Genomic DNA, 20,430 nt, shown 5'->3' on the forward strand with positions numbered 1-20,430 from the left:
TTTTACAATATATGCCTTTTATCCTGTCGGATCTATGTAGGATGAGACCAGGTCAGTGATGTGTCGTTGCTTGCTTGATTTGGGTGTCAGAGCACACGAGAAGCAAGTTCACAGAAAATGCTTTTCAACAAGAGAGTGATTCGAAAAATCAGTAACATGATTAAAAAGATTAAAAAGGCGCAGAGCACGTTAGTAATCAGAATTAGGTAGACATCGACCCATAGGTTCTAAGACAACGTCTCCTTCTGTATGCCGAAGATGCTTTGTCGAGAGTCTTATGTCTGTTTTTATGGGAGCATTTTCTTCATATCCAGCTCCCAGGAACCCTCCCCTTCCGGTCACAGAAGTTTCAAATCTAGTAGCTGTCTTCAACGAATGTTCTTTTCATGTAACGAAACTGAACATATGTGTAAAGACGTGCAATTCCGTGCTTTGACTGGCTTAGACAGATCTGACTTGTCCATGAATCGTAGCGTCTTTCTTATAAGAGCTATTGCTTTATGATGGTTTGATTACGGTAAGGCGTACTATGCATGGCTTTCCAGGAGACCTTCCGAGGAGTTCTATGGATGATTCATAACAAGGCAGTCACTGATAAGTGTAATTTAAAGCCTGGTGACCATCAATTGTGTGTCTTTAGCTTCTGCAATCCGGAATAAAGTGACTTCCTCATATTATAAAGCTGTGATATAGAACTGACCATCGTCCCACGCGACCAATGAAGAGACCGCCACCCAACAAGGCCAATCTCCTAACCACCCTTCACATAAAAATTTAAACTGGAGAGATGAAAAGGGGCAGATTTTCTTGTATCCTCTGTCTCTGAAGCCTTAGAGGTCTGTTACTTACAAAGTAAACAGCTCTGGGAAACCTGCTTCTTACTTAATTGATGATCTAAACCAGGAGAGTCCATCACTGGTCCACGACAACCCGAGATTTGTATAAAGAATAATAACAGTACCAGTGTGCATATTTTTAAAATTGCACATCTGTATTATGGCACATTATATAACCAAACTTCAACGCCACTTCCTAATAGTAGAGTGCGGATAGTGGCTGAGCCTGGTGGCATCACAAAAAGAGATTTTTAATGGGGTAAACAATAAGCCACAGATAAAACTAGTGTGACCCCCTCCAAAGAAAGGCAGAGAGAAACAGTCTTTAAAAAAAAATGTGTTGCCGTGCGTGGGCATGAGTGCTCGCACGTGTGTGTGTGTGTGTGTGTGTGCAGATATATTTATAATAGAAATATACTTTTTAATCATTTTTACTGACTTTTTATGTCTGTATATCTTTCTGTATATACAAATATAGATACGTAAATGCACAGAAAGTCATATTTAAACATGTTGGCTCTTGTATTGCTACATACAGTGGTTGCCCTGCAGTGATAGGTAGTTCCACATAATAAATGTGTTTAGTAAGGTGCAGTGTCTGTTTTTTCTGTATCGGTTTTCAGGTGACATTCAACCCCTTTGGTAGTGGGGCTCATGGGCAGCAGTCCAAATGTATCTGGGGCATGGGCACCTCCTGGCACTCCTTTACTGACGCCAGATACTGGGCCAGTGTGGTGCTAGTGGTAATGACTGCCTATGTGTAGTGCAAGCTTTTCTAGCTATCCACCAGTGTTCATCATACATCCTCAGGGGGTTAAGAAAGCAGTTCAGACTCCCTTGCTCATTTAATTTCAGGCCTCTCTGCTGACTGCAAATTGTATTCATTTCTTTGTGTAACGCAGACAAACACTGTGTAGGCACTGGATGGAGACTGGATGTTCCTTGCATGTAGCCTTCCGAAAAATGTGGACAGATGGTAATGTATTTTAATCCCTGGCATCCTGGGTCAGATTGGATCTAGTAACCTATGTGCATGTGTCAGTGTTTGTATGTGCTAAAACCCGGCAGTCTTTAGGCAGGGATAAGACAAAGGAAACAAGAGAGGGGATTGGAAAAGGGGCAGCAGTGAGGTGGGTGTACTGGTCGCAAGCAACGCTACACATGTGCATTATTTAGTGACAGTGCGCCCCAATGAGTGAGGCAGACCAATTTCGATTTATGGTGGAATGTATCACATGGGAGAGGTGCTGGGTTGATAAATATTTAAATTGAAGTCCTCCAAAGCAGCAAGAGTCGCCTGCCTCTGTCACTGTGCTCGAAACCTTCTAAGTTGTGCGAGCATGTGCTGCTGCAGCCCAACCATCCCCGAACCGACAGCAATGTCCTTCCAAGGAGCAGAAAGCAGGTCTCTGCATCCGCTGGAGTTAAGGAGGGGAGTCCAGGCACCTTAGTGGGCCACAGGTCTGCAGTCCTTCCTAGGGGAGGACACACCGGCAGCAGGCTTGAACCCCTTCATCAATAAAACTAAGGGTCCCAAAGACTGGAAGCTGGCTAGCACACCTCCCATACTGTGGCACATCAGCACTCAACTTAAGTAAAACTGAGGGGCCATGGCATTGGGCCAGCACCCTACTAATTTTAAAACTAAGGACCCCATACAATGGCAGCCTGCAACACTCCATGACATTAAAACGTGCTATGGCAGCAGACCAGCACCCCACTGACATTAAAACTAAGCTGAGAATACAGACACTGCCCTTTCAATAGAAATGATGGCAGCACAGTGAGAACTGAAATTGCTTGACTCACTCAGAATCATTTGTAATTAATCTGGCTGCATTCCATTGCGTTGCTTTTTGCTCACATATGCCACGCCCCAAAATGAACAACCCAGCCAAAGCTGCTAAGCCGCACACCATTCGAACACAAGAACCCCAGGGGCGTTTTAGGGACATTGTGCGTCACTGGAGAGGTACAGCTTAAGTTCTTATGATGAGGGGGGCTCTGGACCCACTTCTGGGCATTTACAGAATCAAGGCAGCAGACACAAACCATAGCTACCAAGGTTTCAGATTGCTATGTGACATGTTCATAATTTCAGTTTAATTATGAGTGACATTTTAATGAACATGAGTGACACTTTCTCGTGAACAAACTCAAGCAATGAAAACCAGGGAAACACATCAATATAATACATTACACCCATTTGAGCATCTGGGCTTTCGTTCTGTTTTTTTTCCATTATCCTACATGGTTTAGGTTTGCTGAGCTCTGTTCAAATGCTAGTCTCAACATTACCCTGTTTGATACGCGTATAATTTTTCGGTGTGCCATGATCCCACATCATGCTTCTTTCTTCAATCAACCTACACTTCCTGTCTCCTTAGCTCACTCTTGCAGGCTATTTTTCATTCCTGCTATCTCCAATTGTCACTGTTCCATGATCTTCCTCTGCCTCCTTCTTGCTCCCTTTATGTAATTCTCTCTAGCTCTGGAAGAAAATATGGTGGAAGAAAAATAACTCTCTCAGACCCCAAAAATAAATTCCCTCCACTCCCAACACCCGCATAAATGATGCACTCTATACGGGACAAAGATGCGTCCCAAGAGGAGGAAGGCCTCCTCCACTAGTACCCTGCCCCTCCCCACAGCCACTGTCCGACGCTACCAGTTACTGCTGCTGCACAGAAGCGAAGGACAGCCGTGGCTGTTGGCTGGCCGAGGGTGAAGTAAAACTAACTGCGGCAGACACCAGCAAGCACCCCCGGGCATTTTGGGCAAAGAGGCAGCACACACTTGGTCATAGCTCGCCGGCAGCTTCGAGCCTACAGCCATGCCCAGGGCAGACCTTCATGACCGGCACTGACTGCAAGCAGCTGATCACGAGCTGCCATGCAGGGCCCAGTCTCACTTACTTGGGGCTGCGAGTTATGGGTGTTTATATACTGCCAGGTCACCTGCCTCGTCAGAGTCCAGTCCTGCAACTCACTCACTCAGCAATCAAAAGGCGGGGTCGGAGGTCATCATTTTAATTTTACTGCAGTCACGCAGCAGTGTGAGATAACGTCTCAAACTATTTATAGAAAAATATATTTAGAAAGAAATTATCCTGCGCACCATAACTACTGACCCAAATATAGCTAAATAAAAATGCCTTTTATATCGTACTTTGTTCCAGCCTGTCCCGCTCTACTTTGTGGTGTGTTGACAGTAACCTCTGTTATAATAATGCAAGGCGCCACCCCCCTTAAGGGCGTGGCGCCGTTAGTGGCAGCCAAAGGGTCGCCTAATTAAGGAATCACTTCCGGGTCACTCGACCAGGAAGTGAAAGTAAGGGGACCAGCGGAAACACGTCAGTCAGAGGGCGCAAGGCTTAAAAGCCAGCGACCATCTTAGTGACCCCCTCTTTGTTTGCTGACCGCCCAGGAGTCGGACGTCGCAGGAGGAAGTCAACCACCCACCCACCCTAAAAGTAGGGCTTCAGGCAGGGGTGGTAGCGGGGTCCTGGACTAGAATATCATGGGAACTTCTTTGGGCAGTGCCACTTTTTACCTCTGAACAGGTTCTTAAATCATCATGGGCTCCGGGCTGGTGGGAGAGTTGGGGCTGACCTGCTGGTGGCCCTGGCTTCTCTAGCCCTACCCTGGAAGTCGCTGGTTGCCACAAGTGGTGGCAGATTATTCACCTGCGGCTCTGTTGACCGGAAGGTGGTTAACTTAAGGAAAGCAGGCTAACTTGGTTGTGGCCTGCTGGCGCAACCCGAGGGTCAACCAAAAGCCCATTGGAGAATGGGATGTAAAAGAGTGAATATGTATATGTGTGAGTATCTTAATACTGTGATGTGCAAATAAGTTTGACTTTAAATAAAGAAATGGAGGTCAATGAAGTAATTGACCTGCTAACTTGTCTTAATAAATATGCACACTGCAAAAAGTCAAACAAGGCTCTGGTGTTTAATTTGAGAAGGGGCCTTAATGCGTTGGGCAGAGTGTGCACTTTGTATGCCATCTATGAAGAGGAACAGTAACTAACATGATTAATATGCAATCCCCATGATGCGGTTTTCCTAGCGCAGCCGTCTTCTGTTAGGCTGACTGACATTCCCTTGCATAACCTCACACTCAGGATGAGAGACAGCAGCCCTGCGCCTGCAGATTTTACTCTGTGTCCACTGTCTCAGTCTGAATAAATGAGATCTCACTTGCAGCGTGCGTGCGCTCGTGCTAAAGTTACACAGTGACGGAGGCTACTTAAGTCAGTGGCAGCAGCGCCTGCAGCCTGGCGGAAAGTAACTAGTACGAACCAAACACAGTATAAACTCATTTGAACTTTGACATGCTGTCTTCTCTGTCTTCTTTACAGTCTCGCTGACTGTCTCACACACCGTCTCTCGTCCGGCGGCTGCAGCGGTGAGCCGCACGGGGTCAGGGTGACTTGGACATGGCTGCACAGCAGTGACACAACATGTTGACCCAGACCATAACCACCAGTCACTCTGGCAGACTACCTGCAGCGCCCGCGATGCCTCTGATGCAGCGCTGCCTGGAAACACTGCCAGCAGACAGAAGTATACACTCATTAACAGTGACACCCCCACTGTCCTTCAAACTCGAAGCTCTGCACACGGTCAACAGGCCCAAACCCCGATGTCATTTAAACGAATGCCCTAAACAGTGCCAGCAAGCCACAGCCTGCACTGAGATGTATTCCAAATTTATGCGGTTTCTCATCGTGTGTTCTGTGAAAGGCGTCCAGTCCCCTGAGCCGAGCCTCGGCCAGCCCTGAAGGGCGCCGCCGGTGCTTCGGTGTGGCTGGAGGGTTGGGGGAGGGGGGGGGCAGGTTGGAAGGCGGTCGCTCGCCGCTTTTTTGACCTGCGAATCAGGCTCTGTGCGCGTCCAGGAAGCCCCGGCTCTGTGACAGAATCTCCACCCACGCACACAACAGCAAGGAACTCTTCAGCATCATCTAGGAGTTCGCCCAACCCACCAGCGAGTCTACCATCATCCCTCCCTCACAAGACCTCTGCGACAAACTCAGCACCTTTTTCCACCACAAAATCGAGAGCATCTACGACAACTTTGACGAAGACAACCAAAACACTGAACCCTCACCAACCACCCCCGACACCCAGAAACCAGCAATTGATGACTGGACAGCCCTCACCACCAAAGACACACTGAAGACAATGAAGTCAATCCACTCAAGGGCCCCCACGGACCCCTGCCCCCACCACATCTTCAACAGAGCCGCTGACACCATCGCACCCATGCTCTGCCACACCATCAACCGCTCCCTGGCGACCGCCTCGTTCCCCGACGACTGGAAACACGCCGAGGTCAACCCCCTCCTGAAGAAACCTTCAGCAGACCCCACCGACCTCAAAAACTACAGACCCATCTCCCTGCTCCCTTTCCCAGCGAAAGTCATCGAGAAAGCCATCAACAGCCAACTCGCCACATTCATTTAAGAACACAACATCCTCGACTCCTCCCAATCCGGCTTCAGAAAAAACCACAGTACGGAAACCACCCTCCTCGCTGCAACAGACGACATCTGCACCCTACTGGACAAAGGAGAAACAGTAGCCCTCATCCTCTTAGACCTATCAGCGGCGTTCGACACAGTCTCCCACCGCACCCTAATACCCAGACTCTACGACGCAGGAATCCAGGACAAGGCCCTCGACTGGATCTGCTCCTTCCTCTCCGACAGGACACAACGGGTCAGACTCCCCCCTTTCCTCTCAGACCCCACACCTCTCTCCTGCGGAGTCCCCCAGGGCTCCTCCCTCAGCCCGACGCTCTTCAACGTCTACATGGCTCCACTTGCCCCCATCGTCAGAACCTACGGACTCAACATTGTGTCATACGCAGACGACACCCAGCTCATCCTCTCCCTATCCAACGAGCCCAACACTGCCAGATGCAACTTTCGAGAAGGCATGGAAGCCGTCGCCAAATGGATGAAAAACAGCTGCCTACAACTAAACACCAACAAAACATAAGTACTCATCGTGGGCCCAAAGCCCGACGCCTGGAGCGACACCTTGTGGCCCACCGCCCTCGGAAACCCGCCAACCCCCACAGACCACGCACACAACCTGGGAATCATCCTGGACTCCGAGCTCAAAATGGACCGCCAGATCAACTCTGTCTCATCTTCCTGCTTCCACACCCTCCGCCTCCTTCGTAAGTCCTTCAAATGGATCCTCCTCGAACACCGAAAGACAGTCACTCACGCCCTGGTCACCAGCAGACTCTACTACGGCAACGCACTCTACGCCGGAATAAACAAAAGCCTCATCCGCAAGCTACAGAACATCCAGAACACAGCTGCAAGACTGGTCCTCAACCTGCTAAAACACTGCCACATCTCCCAGCACCTGCGCACACTCCACTGGCTCCCCATCGAGGCGAGAATCACCTTTAAGATGCTCACTCTCGCACACAAGGCCCTCCACGGCACCGGACCAGCATACCTGAACAGCCGGCTCAAATTCCACGCACCCCAAAGGACCCTACCATCAGCCCAGCTCTCCTATGCTGAGGTCCCCCGCATCAGAAAGACCAGATCAGGAGGCCGCTCCTTCTCCTTCCTCGCGGCCAAAGCATGGAACGCCCTTCCGCTCCACCTCAGACAGACAACATCGCTCCCCATCTTCGCAAGAAACCTCAAATCCTGGCTCTTCGACAGACCCCCTCCTTGATGGAATGGAACCTGCACCCCCCCCACCCCTAGCGCCTTGAGACCCTTACGGTGAGTAGTTGCGCTTTAACAAACTCCTGATTGATTGATTGATTGACAAAGGTGTAAATGAGGGCTGCAGAGTAAAGGCCCTGTCGCCTAGCAATGGCCTCTGCACGCCAGGCCAGTTCCTGATTCCCCAGGAAGCACCGAAGAGCCGGGAGATAATAGATAAGCCACCTGAGTGATACCGAGAGCCGGGGCAGGCGTGCGCAGTGCTGTGGGTCCTTGCCTGCTATTAGGAAGACTCCGTGATTTCTAGCTAGAGCAATCTTCCCCCAATCCCGATCGGAGCGGCGGTTTAATCGATTCCCCGCTGCCCCATCGGTCCAGTGTAAACACATAGCTGGCATGCCGGACGGCACCCGGGGCTGCTGCTGCCATGTTTGTTTTGGGAGAGGCTACATTGATGCCTGCTGTCTCTCCGGCGCGAGGGGCAAGACGGTGTGTCAGACCGCGCTAAAAATTAAACAGCACTCCGCTCTACCCTTAATTTCTTGCCCTGGGAATGCCCGGGTGCTGTTAAGTCCTTCAGACACAGGGGGTGATTTACAAAATAAATAAACAAACACGGAGAAACAGATGGCCCGCTGCACCCAATTAAAGCAAGTGCGAGCTGAGTGGAGGAAAACTGTAGTTAGGCGCCGCTGCTTAGGGACTATACAGAAGTTACCATAGGATCAAAAGCTAATAGAAAGCAAGATAAGAATAGCAATGCCACAGGTAAACCAAAGGCAAGCTGAAAAAAAAACTTACACTGACTTTCATCCAACATACAGATTACTTTAGGTCTCGCTGAGACAGTGCATGCAGGGCATGCACTGCCAAGGCGAGACCTAAAAAGTAGGAGAGAGAGGAATGTAGAGGAATGAAGCAATCAGAGAGGGTGGAGACATGGGGTTAATAAAACTATGGCAGCGTTTTAACTGGACAAATTCTCTTTGTGACCTAGTGCCTTTTCCATACTGCAGTGGTACTAGGGCTGATAGATACACATACATAGATATAACATATTACTGATTAGGTCTGATTGGGCGATGTAAAGATTGGTGGTTTAAAACTGTGCCTTGTCCCCTTGTAGTGTGGGGGCTTCTCTCATATTTTATTTAGTCCTTGTAGCAGCAGAGCAGTCCTTCTTCCTGGCAGAGTATTCACAGGTCCAGAAGTGTAATGAAGTGCAGGCACCAAATGGCTAAGGCAAGAAAATGGCAACTTTCTAAAAGTGGTATTTTCAGAACTGTAAATTAAAATCCAACTTCACCATAAGTTAGGATTTTAAATTAGGATTCCAGAGACATCGAATATGAACCAGTTATCTCTTCCCATATGGAAAATACACTTCTAAAATGTAATTCACTTTAGCACTGGTTAGCAGTGGTAAAGTGCGCAGAGTTCCAAGGCCTGCAAAAACAAACTCAACAAAAACAAGAGGTCTGAAGGCAAAACGGTTAAGGGGAAATCACGCCAAGGATGCCAGGTCTAACAGTCCACTTCTCAAAACAGATCAGTAAAGCAGTGAATTATCAGTGATACTGACATGAGGAGACAGGTTTCTTACATCCACAATCCATAATAGGAGACCCCTTTAAAAAATGACAAGGCTATTAAGCCTTTTTTGTGTTTAGAGAAGAAACGGATAAGTAACTCCCATTTCTATTATAAAGGAAGATTGCTTCCGTTTTTTAAAGAATATCTATTTTTGGTCAGTGTCCCATCTTAAGCAAGAGTTGGAAGTTTTGCACGTATGATACCTATTTCACCATAGAACCCATATACAGTGGTTTGATAATTTAGTAGAGGGTCCGAAGGAGGAGTTTGAAAGTTATCAACAAGGTCGAGAAGGGACCATTAGTTCTAGATGGCACACTCGAGCAGACTTAGGAAAACTCCAAAATACTCACAGTGACAACCAAGTATAGATGGCCAATGGTATTGCTGGCATGCCTACATATCTCACTGTCAGTTAAATATACATTTTGTGTCCACTAACACAAAGTGGCTATTCCAGGTTTGGAGAGACAATGGCAAAAGGTCGCCATATTGTTTAAACACATCTGCTTAAGCTTGTTCTGTGAGTAGGCAGCAGTATGTTTATCAGCCATTCGATCGGAAGTCTTTACTAGGGATACTACTCTCACCCTTTTCAGACTGAGTGAGGTGCTACTTTGCAATCCTGGATATGGATGCATCATGGCTAGTGCTTCCCAAACTTACCTGGGGGAAGGATGGCAGACAGAACTTAGGAAAGTTAGCAGTGTGAAGCATTGACGGCTGTGACTTGGACAAACGAGTAGAAGAGTGGCACTGGACTATACTAAGCTAAGCAATACATTCCATTCTGGCAGGGTTAACCCAAGCAATCTCATATTAGCCTCAAAGTTATCATAACTGTGTCCTGCGAGTATAAAGAAAGGGGCTAGCACGTGTAAATACAGGGTGGTTCATGTGTATTACCAGGATGCTTGTGAGAACCAGTTTTATGGTCATGGAACTTTATAAAGAAGATTCTTGCAAAGTCGGTTACTATGTGTCATCTACACAAGCAGAAAGGTCAATATGAGGAGAAAAAGAAGAATTGAACTTGGTAAAATGAGGTTGACTTCGCTGTGCATGAATTTAAGACCTGCAGATCACAGCAACTGTCAGCGGTGAGTACCTGCTCGCCATGCCACCTGTCGTTTTGTTTTTATAAACATCAATTAGAGCAAACAAGCACTAGTTGACATAGTCACTAAATAAAAAAGTAGCCAAGCATCAGCCAAATACAAATCTCAGCCTAGAAGTGCACACCCTATGTGTTTGCAGGGGTGAATTGCTGATCAAAGGAGCAGGTAATTGTTATTGTAAGCAGGCATCCCTATTGATGGCAGTTTCAGAATTTTGAGACTCCGCTCGAAAACTAGAACGACAATGCAGCGAGCGAATTAGTGGGAGGATAAACCAGGGTTACATTCAGGATCTAATCTCTGTAGGAAATCCACCTTTTCTCTCGGGTGGCTCATATGATGCACTCCTTTTCTGGACACTATTCTTGCTGCCTTTAACTCTGTTCACTTTTCTCTTGCTAATCAGGAGTCTAGTGTGATGTTGTGGAATTATCATTTATAGCACTAGTGTTATCTTCTCGTTCTTCTTAGGACGCCGTACACTGTTCAGAGTGATTTAACTTGGAACCTTTGCTCATGATTCTATGAGAGCAGTTGGAGCCGGAGCTGCAGTGCCAGGGCTGCTTTTTGTGCATAGATCCTTCATTGTTGCTGTGCCAGAGTTTCCTACAATATAATAAATACTTTTTATGGATCATCAGTGTGGAGGTAGTCTTCATAGAGAGTGCCTGTGATCCCCTTCTTAACGTAGTTAAATTGTCTCATTTGAACTTGCCTGTACGTCTAAAGCATATGTTTATATGATGAACCTATTGTACCTTCCATGATGGTGGCAGTGGAAATATGGCTTCAGACCTACCCTTCGGGAGTCACCTGCTGCAATGTCAAACCTGCGGGCCAACCTGTCAAACTATTTTTGACTCCAAAAGACTTCACTTTGAAATATTAATAAGAGACCACTATATATGTCTTGTAGGTCACAAGGTAGGTGGCTTGGAATTTAAAAGTTGGACATTAATATTGCCATTTCACAACAGTGACAAGGCTTCAGAAAGCTATTTTGAATGTGGCACACATAACTGCCCTATGTAGAAAACCTGAGTACAGATTAAAATATTAATACTGCTGACTCAGGAATGGTACCAGCTAGAAAAAAATGTAAACCACTATTTTTAATAGTTATTAAAAATTCAATTCAATTATGAAGTTGAATTTTTAATAAATATTAAAGAACAATATTTTTTAGAAAGTTGCCTTTACACTGCAGTAGCACCTGGAGGATAACTTTACTTTGACTCTCCAGCAACTGGGAGCCTGTACGTTGCAGTAAAAAATTCCCAGTTTGATTGACGGAGCCGGCTGCATGGGCAAGAATGAGCCCTCGGGCCTCAGCATAAAAATTTAGGCTGGGACTGTAGTCATCCTGTTCATACAACAGCGTCAAATCCTACCTGACTGGTCTGGTGGAGGCACAGTTGTATGACACAATATTGAGAAAATCAATATTGAAATTAAGAAATATGACTAAAATACCAATCACAAACATATCATCACCTTATGCTTAAACATTAAAAATAAGTATAGAATACAAATATCACTGTTTAAAATATCCCCCCAAAAATAAAGAAACATAATATTACCTCATTCAGTGTAAAGACCACTACACACATATCGAACTTAGGACAACCAAATATTACCAATAAATAAAAGAAACGCTTATAAAGTACACCAAACTACTATTCTAAAACACAGTTAAATACTATGTAGCACATTAAAATATTAGAAAATATTTAATTTAAAAATACCTACTAACAATATAAACACAAAATAAAAGATTTCTAAAAAAATCAACAGCCAACATTTTAACTTGAACTAAAAAAAACAATATGCTTTAATACTTCTCTAATATAACAAACACCAACATACCAAAGCTGAAATTCAGCAGAAAATCACCTTTCCCAACTCCAAAGTTAACAAACATTAAGTTGCAAGTAAACATAAGTTAATGCAAAACAACCCAAACCACTATATAGTTTACTAAAACAGTACAACAAAATAAAGCCTAAAAGAAAGCCTATTTTTCAACCGTGTGACAGATGGCTTTAGCCACCTTGGCATTGAGCCAGCACATGCCATTTTGAGCTGGTTTGGAGCTGGGTAAACAGTAAGCACTGAAAAAGTGAGTAGGGTTACACGGGGATCTTTAACCCCATTGGTAGTAATTGTCTATAAGTCATGTATACCCACTAGCTATTGCCAGCCGTACATTTCTCACCTCAAGGTAACCTTGTGAGAACCGCTATTGGGAATGCGGAAATTCTGTAGGGTTCTGAACCTGCTGTGTATGATCTAAAAGGAGCCCTGAAGAACTGGTCCTACTCCCTCTTGTAACCAAGACAAACGTGGACTCCCATATTTAGTGTGCTGACCTCCAGCATGGCTATAGGGAACAAACATGCTGCAAGAGCCATTGTCCCTGAAGTGCACAGCTGACCACTGGCAACTGGTCCTTGACTGTTGGCCTCTGTATGACACTCAGAGTCTCTAACTGCCTTTCCCATAGATCCTGGGAGTGCAAGAGGTGTACTGCTGTGGCTGTTTGGGCATCAGAAGAAAGTTTAGAAATTTTTGTAAACCGTTCCCCCATGAGAAAAGGCATCTGACAATCAGTTCCACTGCATCATATTGAATTTGTCTCTTTCAAGGTACCCAACACCTCCAAACAAATGAGTGCTATTTCGCATTTAAGAATTTGAAAATGATCAGCGCGAAATCTCCAGAGCTTCAGCAGGATATCCTGCTTCAAGCATCTCGCCCTGGTTCCAGGGACATGGCAACATTCTCAGCAGCTCCCTTTCTGATGTGAGACTTGGAAACTTTAAAAAACATTTTGACTTCCATAATTTCAACAGGACCAATCAACTTGGTGTATCTGACCAGGACTTCATTGCGGTTGGCCTTCAATTGTGTCTAGGACCCAGCCTACCTACCACTTCCTTAGATCATCATTGCATCTCAATGCTTTTATATGATAATTCTGCTTAAAATGTAACAATCAATATCTCCTTTCTCCTAATTAGATTTTTGTTATTGTGGTGTTATTCTGATTATTACATTTTACTCTATTTTACAAATTCAGCTTGGCATATTTATTACTTGGTGTTTTGACGTTATTCCTGTTTTGGTACTGCATAAATACTTTACACATTGCCCTAAGTTAATCCTTTCTGTTCCATAGCTACCAGGGGGTCGAACCCAGGTTTATTTAGTGAGTTTGAGGGCTCACTGTGACAAGAAGTGTTATTACTTGAGGTGGGCAGTTGCCTAGCCCAAATAATAATCTCCTTTTTCTACAGTCACCAAATTATTCTGTGGATTTAAGGAGAGTCAAATCTTACTTGTTTAGTCAACTGTCAGTGTTGGCAATCCCTCTCAGATTTTTGTTTAAATTTGTTTATTGGGTTTTAGCATTTCTTGTTACAAGGTGATATAATGCAGTCATAATATATCGACATGCGTTTGCAGGAATTCGAGAAATGACTGTAGATAGTAGCATTTACAACAAGTACTGCATATTAAACACATTAAACATGGCACAGTGGAATATTCTGGGTGTTACCATCTTGCCCAGTTCCATTTCTGTGTTAATACTATTGCTAAAACATGGCTGGGTGAGTTTCCCATGGTCGTGGGTTGAGGTTTCATCCCCACGTTTGTATGTTTGTGTTATGACATGTGATATTTGATAACTGCGTTCCCTTTTGAGAATCATCAGTTTCGGAACTGCCGATGGAGAATAAGAACTACCAACTTTGGGGATGAACTGGGAAAGTTAATGGGGAGCAGCTGGAATATGTGTTGGTGCAATTGATTGGGCGTCTGGTTGTATTTTCCCTACATGATGCGGTGTCGTATATGGGGGGGGGGGGGGGCACGCCGGGCCGTCTCGACCTAGTGCTTTGGATTAACTGGTGTGGCCCTTACATATTGCTTGCCTCAGGTTCCTGGGCTCGGCCTTGTACTTATTTCTGCCAATCCTACGGGGGATAGGTGTGGTGTCTGAGATTGAGAGGCTATAAGTGGTAATCTCCCACAGATACTTGTGCAAGATTCATATGCACAAGAGGAATCTAGGAGTTGATATGTTGAGTATTGGAGTCCTGAAGCTGAGAGAATATGAACTGCCTTTCTCACCACAGCAATGAACTTCTCATCCTTGACAGTTAACGGTTAATTTCTACATTGGGAAGATCAAGGATGCATGGAGTCTGTAAATATCACTCAGCTTCCCTTGACTAACATACCCACCACCTGGTTTTAATTGGTTCTTTGGGCATGCTGGGTGCCTTCTGAAGGGCACTAATCTCGGTCAACGTGTTGGCATTTACTCTCACTCATTGAACTGACAGCATTAAAGTCCAATCTGCAGCTAAGATGAAAAAACTGCCACCATGATGTTTTGTTTATATCACCAAAGGCCCCTCCTGTTGAAGGAGGTCACTCATTAAAGTAGCAATCCCTCCACACAAAAAGTGGACCCCCTGGATCAACATGTTCCAGCTCAACAGTTGGTTCACGCTTTCCTTGATAGAACTCACAATAAGGCCTTGCAACTCCTCTAGGAGCTCAATTACACATGCTGAACTATTTATCCAGATTTTAGTTCCCTGCTAGGTCACAGGTTAGAATTTAACCAAAAGCATGCATTACATTATCAAGGAGAATGCCTTGCCTTAGTCTATTGAAGACAAGTAACAGAAATCTCAGCCTTCTACCCTGTTTAAGTAGTGCTGGTCTAACAGGCACTGCATGCAGCTTAGCTAAGGGGGAGACTTGACATTACTGCACCTTGCGGAAGAGCACTGATGTTATCCTGCAACATGCATAGAAAATCCTTACACTTGCTAGAAACAAAAATACGTGTTTTAGCTTCATTTGGATGTGATACGGTATAGTGGTATCTTCTGAAACACACACACAGCCAGTAGTTTTCCAGCCATTTCCCCAATATTTGATAATCTAGTAACTTTGTCTCTTACCTGGAGGAGTTCTTTTTCACAACTTTCCACGGAGGTCTGCAAAAATGAAAGAGAAAGGAGAACGGTTGTAAATAATGCCCTTTTGGCTTATAGTAGGTGTGTTTTTTTCAATTTAGATCCATACTTAAGACTCAGACTTTAGTTCACTATGACACTTCACCACCAGACTGCAGATGAGGACATGGGTCACCATGGCAGTAAGTTATGTTGGAAAGTTTGGTCGAATGAGAGGTTTGCACTTGTATTAATATAACAATTGTGCAGTGGGACTTGTCCAAATGTGGTACTTTCTTATGTATTTTAGAAGGAATAAAGAGTTACCCAGACTTATTTATCAGACCAAAATTAATTACAATGAAGACAAAAGACAAGACTGATATAGTTTGCATCTTGTAATGTTTTGACTCCAATTAAGTGTAACAATCAATAAACTAAGTAATTATAGTGCAGACAACACAGTGCTCCGATGATGAATATATATATATATATATATATATATATATAACATACGTAAAAGACACTGTACAATTCCTAGTGGTTGTGTGAATTGGTTGATACAATTTATAACAGGGTTGGCATATGTCTGTGTGGAGTCCCTTGACGTTAAATTACACCTAACACAGAGGTCTTCAAACTTTGATGCTGAGACCCATCTGTCAAAAATATTTAGGCAGAAGGACCTCCTCCTGACAAAAAATTCTAGAACTTGGTGCTCTTCATAGTTGACAACCAGCGACAACCATAAACGTCCCCCAATTCCCATAGCAAAAAATGTGTACAGTGGGGAAATAATATTAAACAGTGTTTATCAAACCAAAGCTCAGTGAGCATGGGGGTGTGGTCAAAGGTGTGGCTAAAAATAAAGGGCCTAATTTATGAGGAATTGGCGTAGAGCAGAGTGGCAAGTCTTCTTGCAGCTCGGTCCTATGCCAAAATGAAAGCAAAGGAATGCACCTTATTTATGAAATATGGTGAATTCCTGTCCTTTCCCACTGTGTTGTCGCAGAAATTGCTGCCTAGCGCCAATGAAGCAGGGTTTGTTTTGTGCAGGAAGGGACACCTTCCTAAACAAAAGCAATCCTTAGAGGGGGTTTCCTCTTTCTATGTGAGCTGCTGAATGCAGCACACAATGAAAGAGGAAAAAACGAGGAGAGAAAACATTTTTCCTTGTTACGCCTGATCTAGGGAGGGTAAGGTTTTGGCGTTGCCCCAGGTTTACATGGTTTTGTAAATCTAGGGCAGCGTCAACATTCATGGGTGTTGCGTGGGAACACCCACCGCAATGCCAATAGAACGCCGAATTGACAGAGTAAGACAACACAGTGACTTGTGCTGCTTTGTCTTAATCTATATCTATGAGGCCATGTAAAGCCATGCAGGGTGACTTGCATCATCTCATAGATATGATTGAGAAGCTTGTGCCACTGGAGGTTCAAAAAAAAGGGGATGCTCCAGCGACGCAAGCCTCTCATAAATTAACCCCAAAATATTTTGTTAGTTTTTTAGGTCTTTCATCCTTAAGGTAGCTACTAATAAAGTCATTGGTAGCTTAAATGAAAAATACATTTTAAAAAGTTGTTACTCAGTGAGAAATTCACTGTAGTACATTAGGAAACCTCTATTAGTTAATGCACTGCAGAGGTCTTTGTGTAACCAGAGAGCCACAGAATTACATTTGGTTGGTGCAGTGGAGAATAGTGACTTGTGCATTTTTAGTGCTATGAGGTCATAGCCTGTGACAGCAAGCACTGCGAATGTGTAAGTCCTTATTCTGTACTTGCATTATACATTATAAAATAGACTGCTACAAACTGTTCAAATCGTTTTAGGTTAAAATGGAGCTTCCAAAATGGAGATTTTTTTTTTTTATATACCAGACCGTAAATAATGCATTTTTTGTTTTTTTGCATAACTGTCCCTTTAACACCTCCTACGGGGTGCTAAGTGTTGTTTAAATGCAATTATGATTACAAACATGCACTTCACAGTCCAGTTGTTAACTCTTCCTACTACCACTAAAAAACAAATCTTTGCCATCACAATGCTTGGATTGATTCAAGAAAATAAAGCCAGAACTGCTCCCAAGCACAGTTTAAATTTGCAGATTTACTCGCCCACTTGCATTTCCTTCAGGCAAGCGGGCACCCTGGTACGATGAATTGTTTTACCTGTCTGCCCATCCTTTTCCTTTCACAGCACAGGAGACTCAATTAACTTCAGCTGGAGCATTGAAGCATCGAGATGGTAGTCATTTTCCTTTTGACATGTCTTTGATTCCAGACAAAAGTGAGGCCTGGAAATACACAACCCCCTTCCCAGGACTCCGCGGCCTCCCTGGGGGTCGAGCCCTACAGATTGAAGACCTCGGTCTCCTCTGCCTTAACAACCAAGAGGGAGGGTTCATCGACGTTTTGACCCCGTGTGACTCTGGGGGTCTCTTCTGGACACAGTGATCTGACTACCAGACCTACACATAGGAGAAACAGAAATAAAAACAAAATTTCGAAGTCCTGTGCTGTTACATATTGTAAACTTCCATTAAGCACTCAATGAGTAACTAATCACTGAATAGTGAGTTCACTGGCCTACCAGAAAGAACAACCAGGTATCCAACCTATGTATAATAAAAGGCAATGAAAATAATTACTAGAGTTCGTCACAACTCATTGCCCATATATATGTTGATGGTTATGGGCACAAAAAAAGAATGTGCACGAACCGTGTTCATGCAAGGTGACTCAATCAGAAAGGGTAGGCCAGTGGGACCTCAAGTCCTTCTAAGACACACATGAGAAGGTACCACTTTTGAATGAGTCCCACTGGACAATTCTTATATTAATACATACCTGCCCTGGTCCACATGGGCAGATAGGGTTGTCCTTGCTAATTAACATGCATCTAGACTTGTAGGCATATTTTAGGGTCCCAATTAACATACCTATGGCCTATGAGTGGGAAAATGTAGGTCTTAAAAGATTAATTCCAACTGTGGTGACCTCTTGACCTACTGAGTATGTTAAAGTAAGCCCCACTGATTTTAAACAATCTCTCCTATATCATTATAGTTTTTAGATCATAACAGAGCAGATCTCTTGTCCTGCTTGTCCTCCACCCCCAGCACAACATAATATTTGGTTACTGGTGATTGGACATCATTTTCCAATTTCAATTTCTCATTTAACAACTTAATGAATAGTGGGATTGAAAGTTTTGGATAATTTCAATATAACCAATTTGATTAATAAACTTGGAAAAGGGGATTTTTAAGCCCACAGCTGGAGCGTGCTAATGTCCCTCATGCCATGGATTTATCTGTTAATTATTAAGAGAATTGTAGAGCACCTGGTTACTCCGAAGAGTGTCCCAGCACAAGACAGAAACACCATGTCGTTGTCAGATTGAGTCAGAAACCGATCAGGCTCAACTAGTCTGACTAACTTTGCCCAATGAGCCATGTCTTAAGATTTTTACGGAACATCGCCCTGAATGGTTTGAGTCTCAGGTTCAATGGCATTGAGTACCACAGCTTAGCTGCCCATAGTCCAAAAGAGTAGCCCCCCAGTTGCATTCTGTGCACTCTAGGGATCACGATCAGAGCTGTTTCACAGGATCTAAGATGTCTTGTGGGGATACAGGCTTTAATCGGGGGAAAGAGATAGCTCGGACCCCTCTGATTCAGTATCCTATGCGTAAAACAGAGTGCTTTAAAAGAGACTATGCTTTATGGGGAGACAGCGTTATTCGGAAAGACCGGGACTATTGGCAAGCTATTTTGGAATTCTTAGTAGCATTCGGGCTGCTGCATTTTGTACTCTTTGAAGTATTCAGAGTCTGCCTTTGGAGACCCCATATAGAGCACATTACAATAGTGAAGCTGGGACTCCAAAAGAGCTTGAATTACCGTATTTTTACCTGAGTCTGGTATAAGCCTTAGAATCTTCGTCAACAGCCTCAACACTCCAAAACAAGTGCCCACCGTGGCCTTGATATGACTCTCAAATGATAACTACGCATCAAAAATTATGCCCAGATTTTTCACTCTGTGTTTAGGGATCAAAGTGGGCCCCAGTTCACAAGGCCACCATGCGGAGGCCCAGATTGAAGGCTGTTTCCCAAACACCATTACCTTAGTCTTTCCTGCATTGAATTTCTGACAACTGGCATGCATCCATGCCGTGAGGTCAACCAAATAAGATTTAAAGTTCGCTGCGGCACTGCCATCATCTTGTGCCAGTGTGGTGATTAGCTGAGTGGCGTCAGCATATGACAACATTCTCATGCCATGGTGCTCAATTACATCCGCCAGGGGCGGAGGTACAGGTTGAAAAGAGTAGGACTCAGTGCTGAACCCTGTGGCACTCCCTGCCTGCTGAAGGGGAATGATATCAGAAGTGTATGGCTTGTAGAGCACCTGAAAAGAGAGCTTGTGAAGTATATTTGCAAGCCAAACAAAAGCTCTTCCCCCTCTGCCCTGTGCCCACAACCATTCCAGCAGTGCTGCATGCGAGACTGTGTCGAACTCTGCATGTACAGGGCCGGACTGGCCATAGCGGGCACCGGGCGTTTCCCCGGTCGGCCGCTAGGGTGGGGGCCGGTTTTTGGCCTCTGGGGGCCGTTTTTGATACCGGGGGTCGGCAATGTCGGCCCCCGGTAACAAAATCGTCCGAAACCGACCGCCGCAAACTGCTCACCTGCACCCCCCCTGACCCCAGGGGGGGCCAGCTGAGCAGTTTGCCAGGGCCGGTTTCTGTTCTCAGTCCGGCCCTGTGCATGTAGATCAAGCATAACAAGTGCACCAGTTTTCCCTTCATTCACCACTCTTTATAGCGTCTCAGAAGCTAGAAGCAGGGCGGATTCCTTACTATACTGTGGCCTAAATCCTGATTGTGTCTCACGAAGAAGAACTTCATTAGTTTAAAGTTAACATACTTTTCAGCCATATTTGCCATGAGATGAAGCAGGGAAATTGGACTGAAATTCTTGGGTTTATAGGGGCCCAGTGATTGTTTTTTAAGGAGAAGAATCACAATAGCGTGCTTCCACTCAGCTGGAAGTTGACAGGCTGCAAATACAGATTAATCACAGTACATCATATAGGGTAAAGGATAGTAAACTCAAGCTCCAGAATAGCCGGGGGCACAGGCTCTAATGGAGAGCCAGATTTGATTTTGGCAGCTATAGAGCAGGAGTTTTCCACTGAGATGC

At 44.7% G+C, this 20,430-nt stretch overlaps 1 protein-coding gene across 1 annotated transcript in view; it reads right to left on the reverse strand.

Annotated features, from left to right (window-relative positions):
- INSRR (insulin receptor related receptor) overlaps positions 1–20,430 on the reverse strand; it is a 736,218-nt gene that overhangs the window by 181,684 nt on the left and 534,104 nt on the right. The window contains exon 11 of the mRNA XM_086945015.1: positions 15,226–15,261. Coding sequence (XP_086801141.1) covers positions 15,226–15,261 — 36 coding nt within the window. The remainder of the gene's footprint in view (positions 1–15,225; positions 15,262–20,430) is intronic.

Source organism: Lissotriton vulgaris, chromosome 12, assembly GCF_964263255.1.
Source record: "Lissotriton vulgaris chromosome 12, aLisVul1.2, whole genome shotgun sequence".
Lineage (NCBI taxonomy): Eukaryota > Metazoa > Chordata > Amphibia > Caudata > Salamandridae > Lissotriton > Lissotriton vulgaris.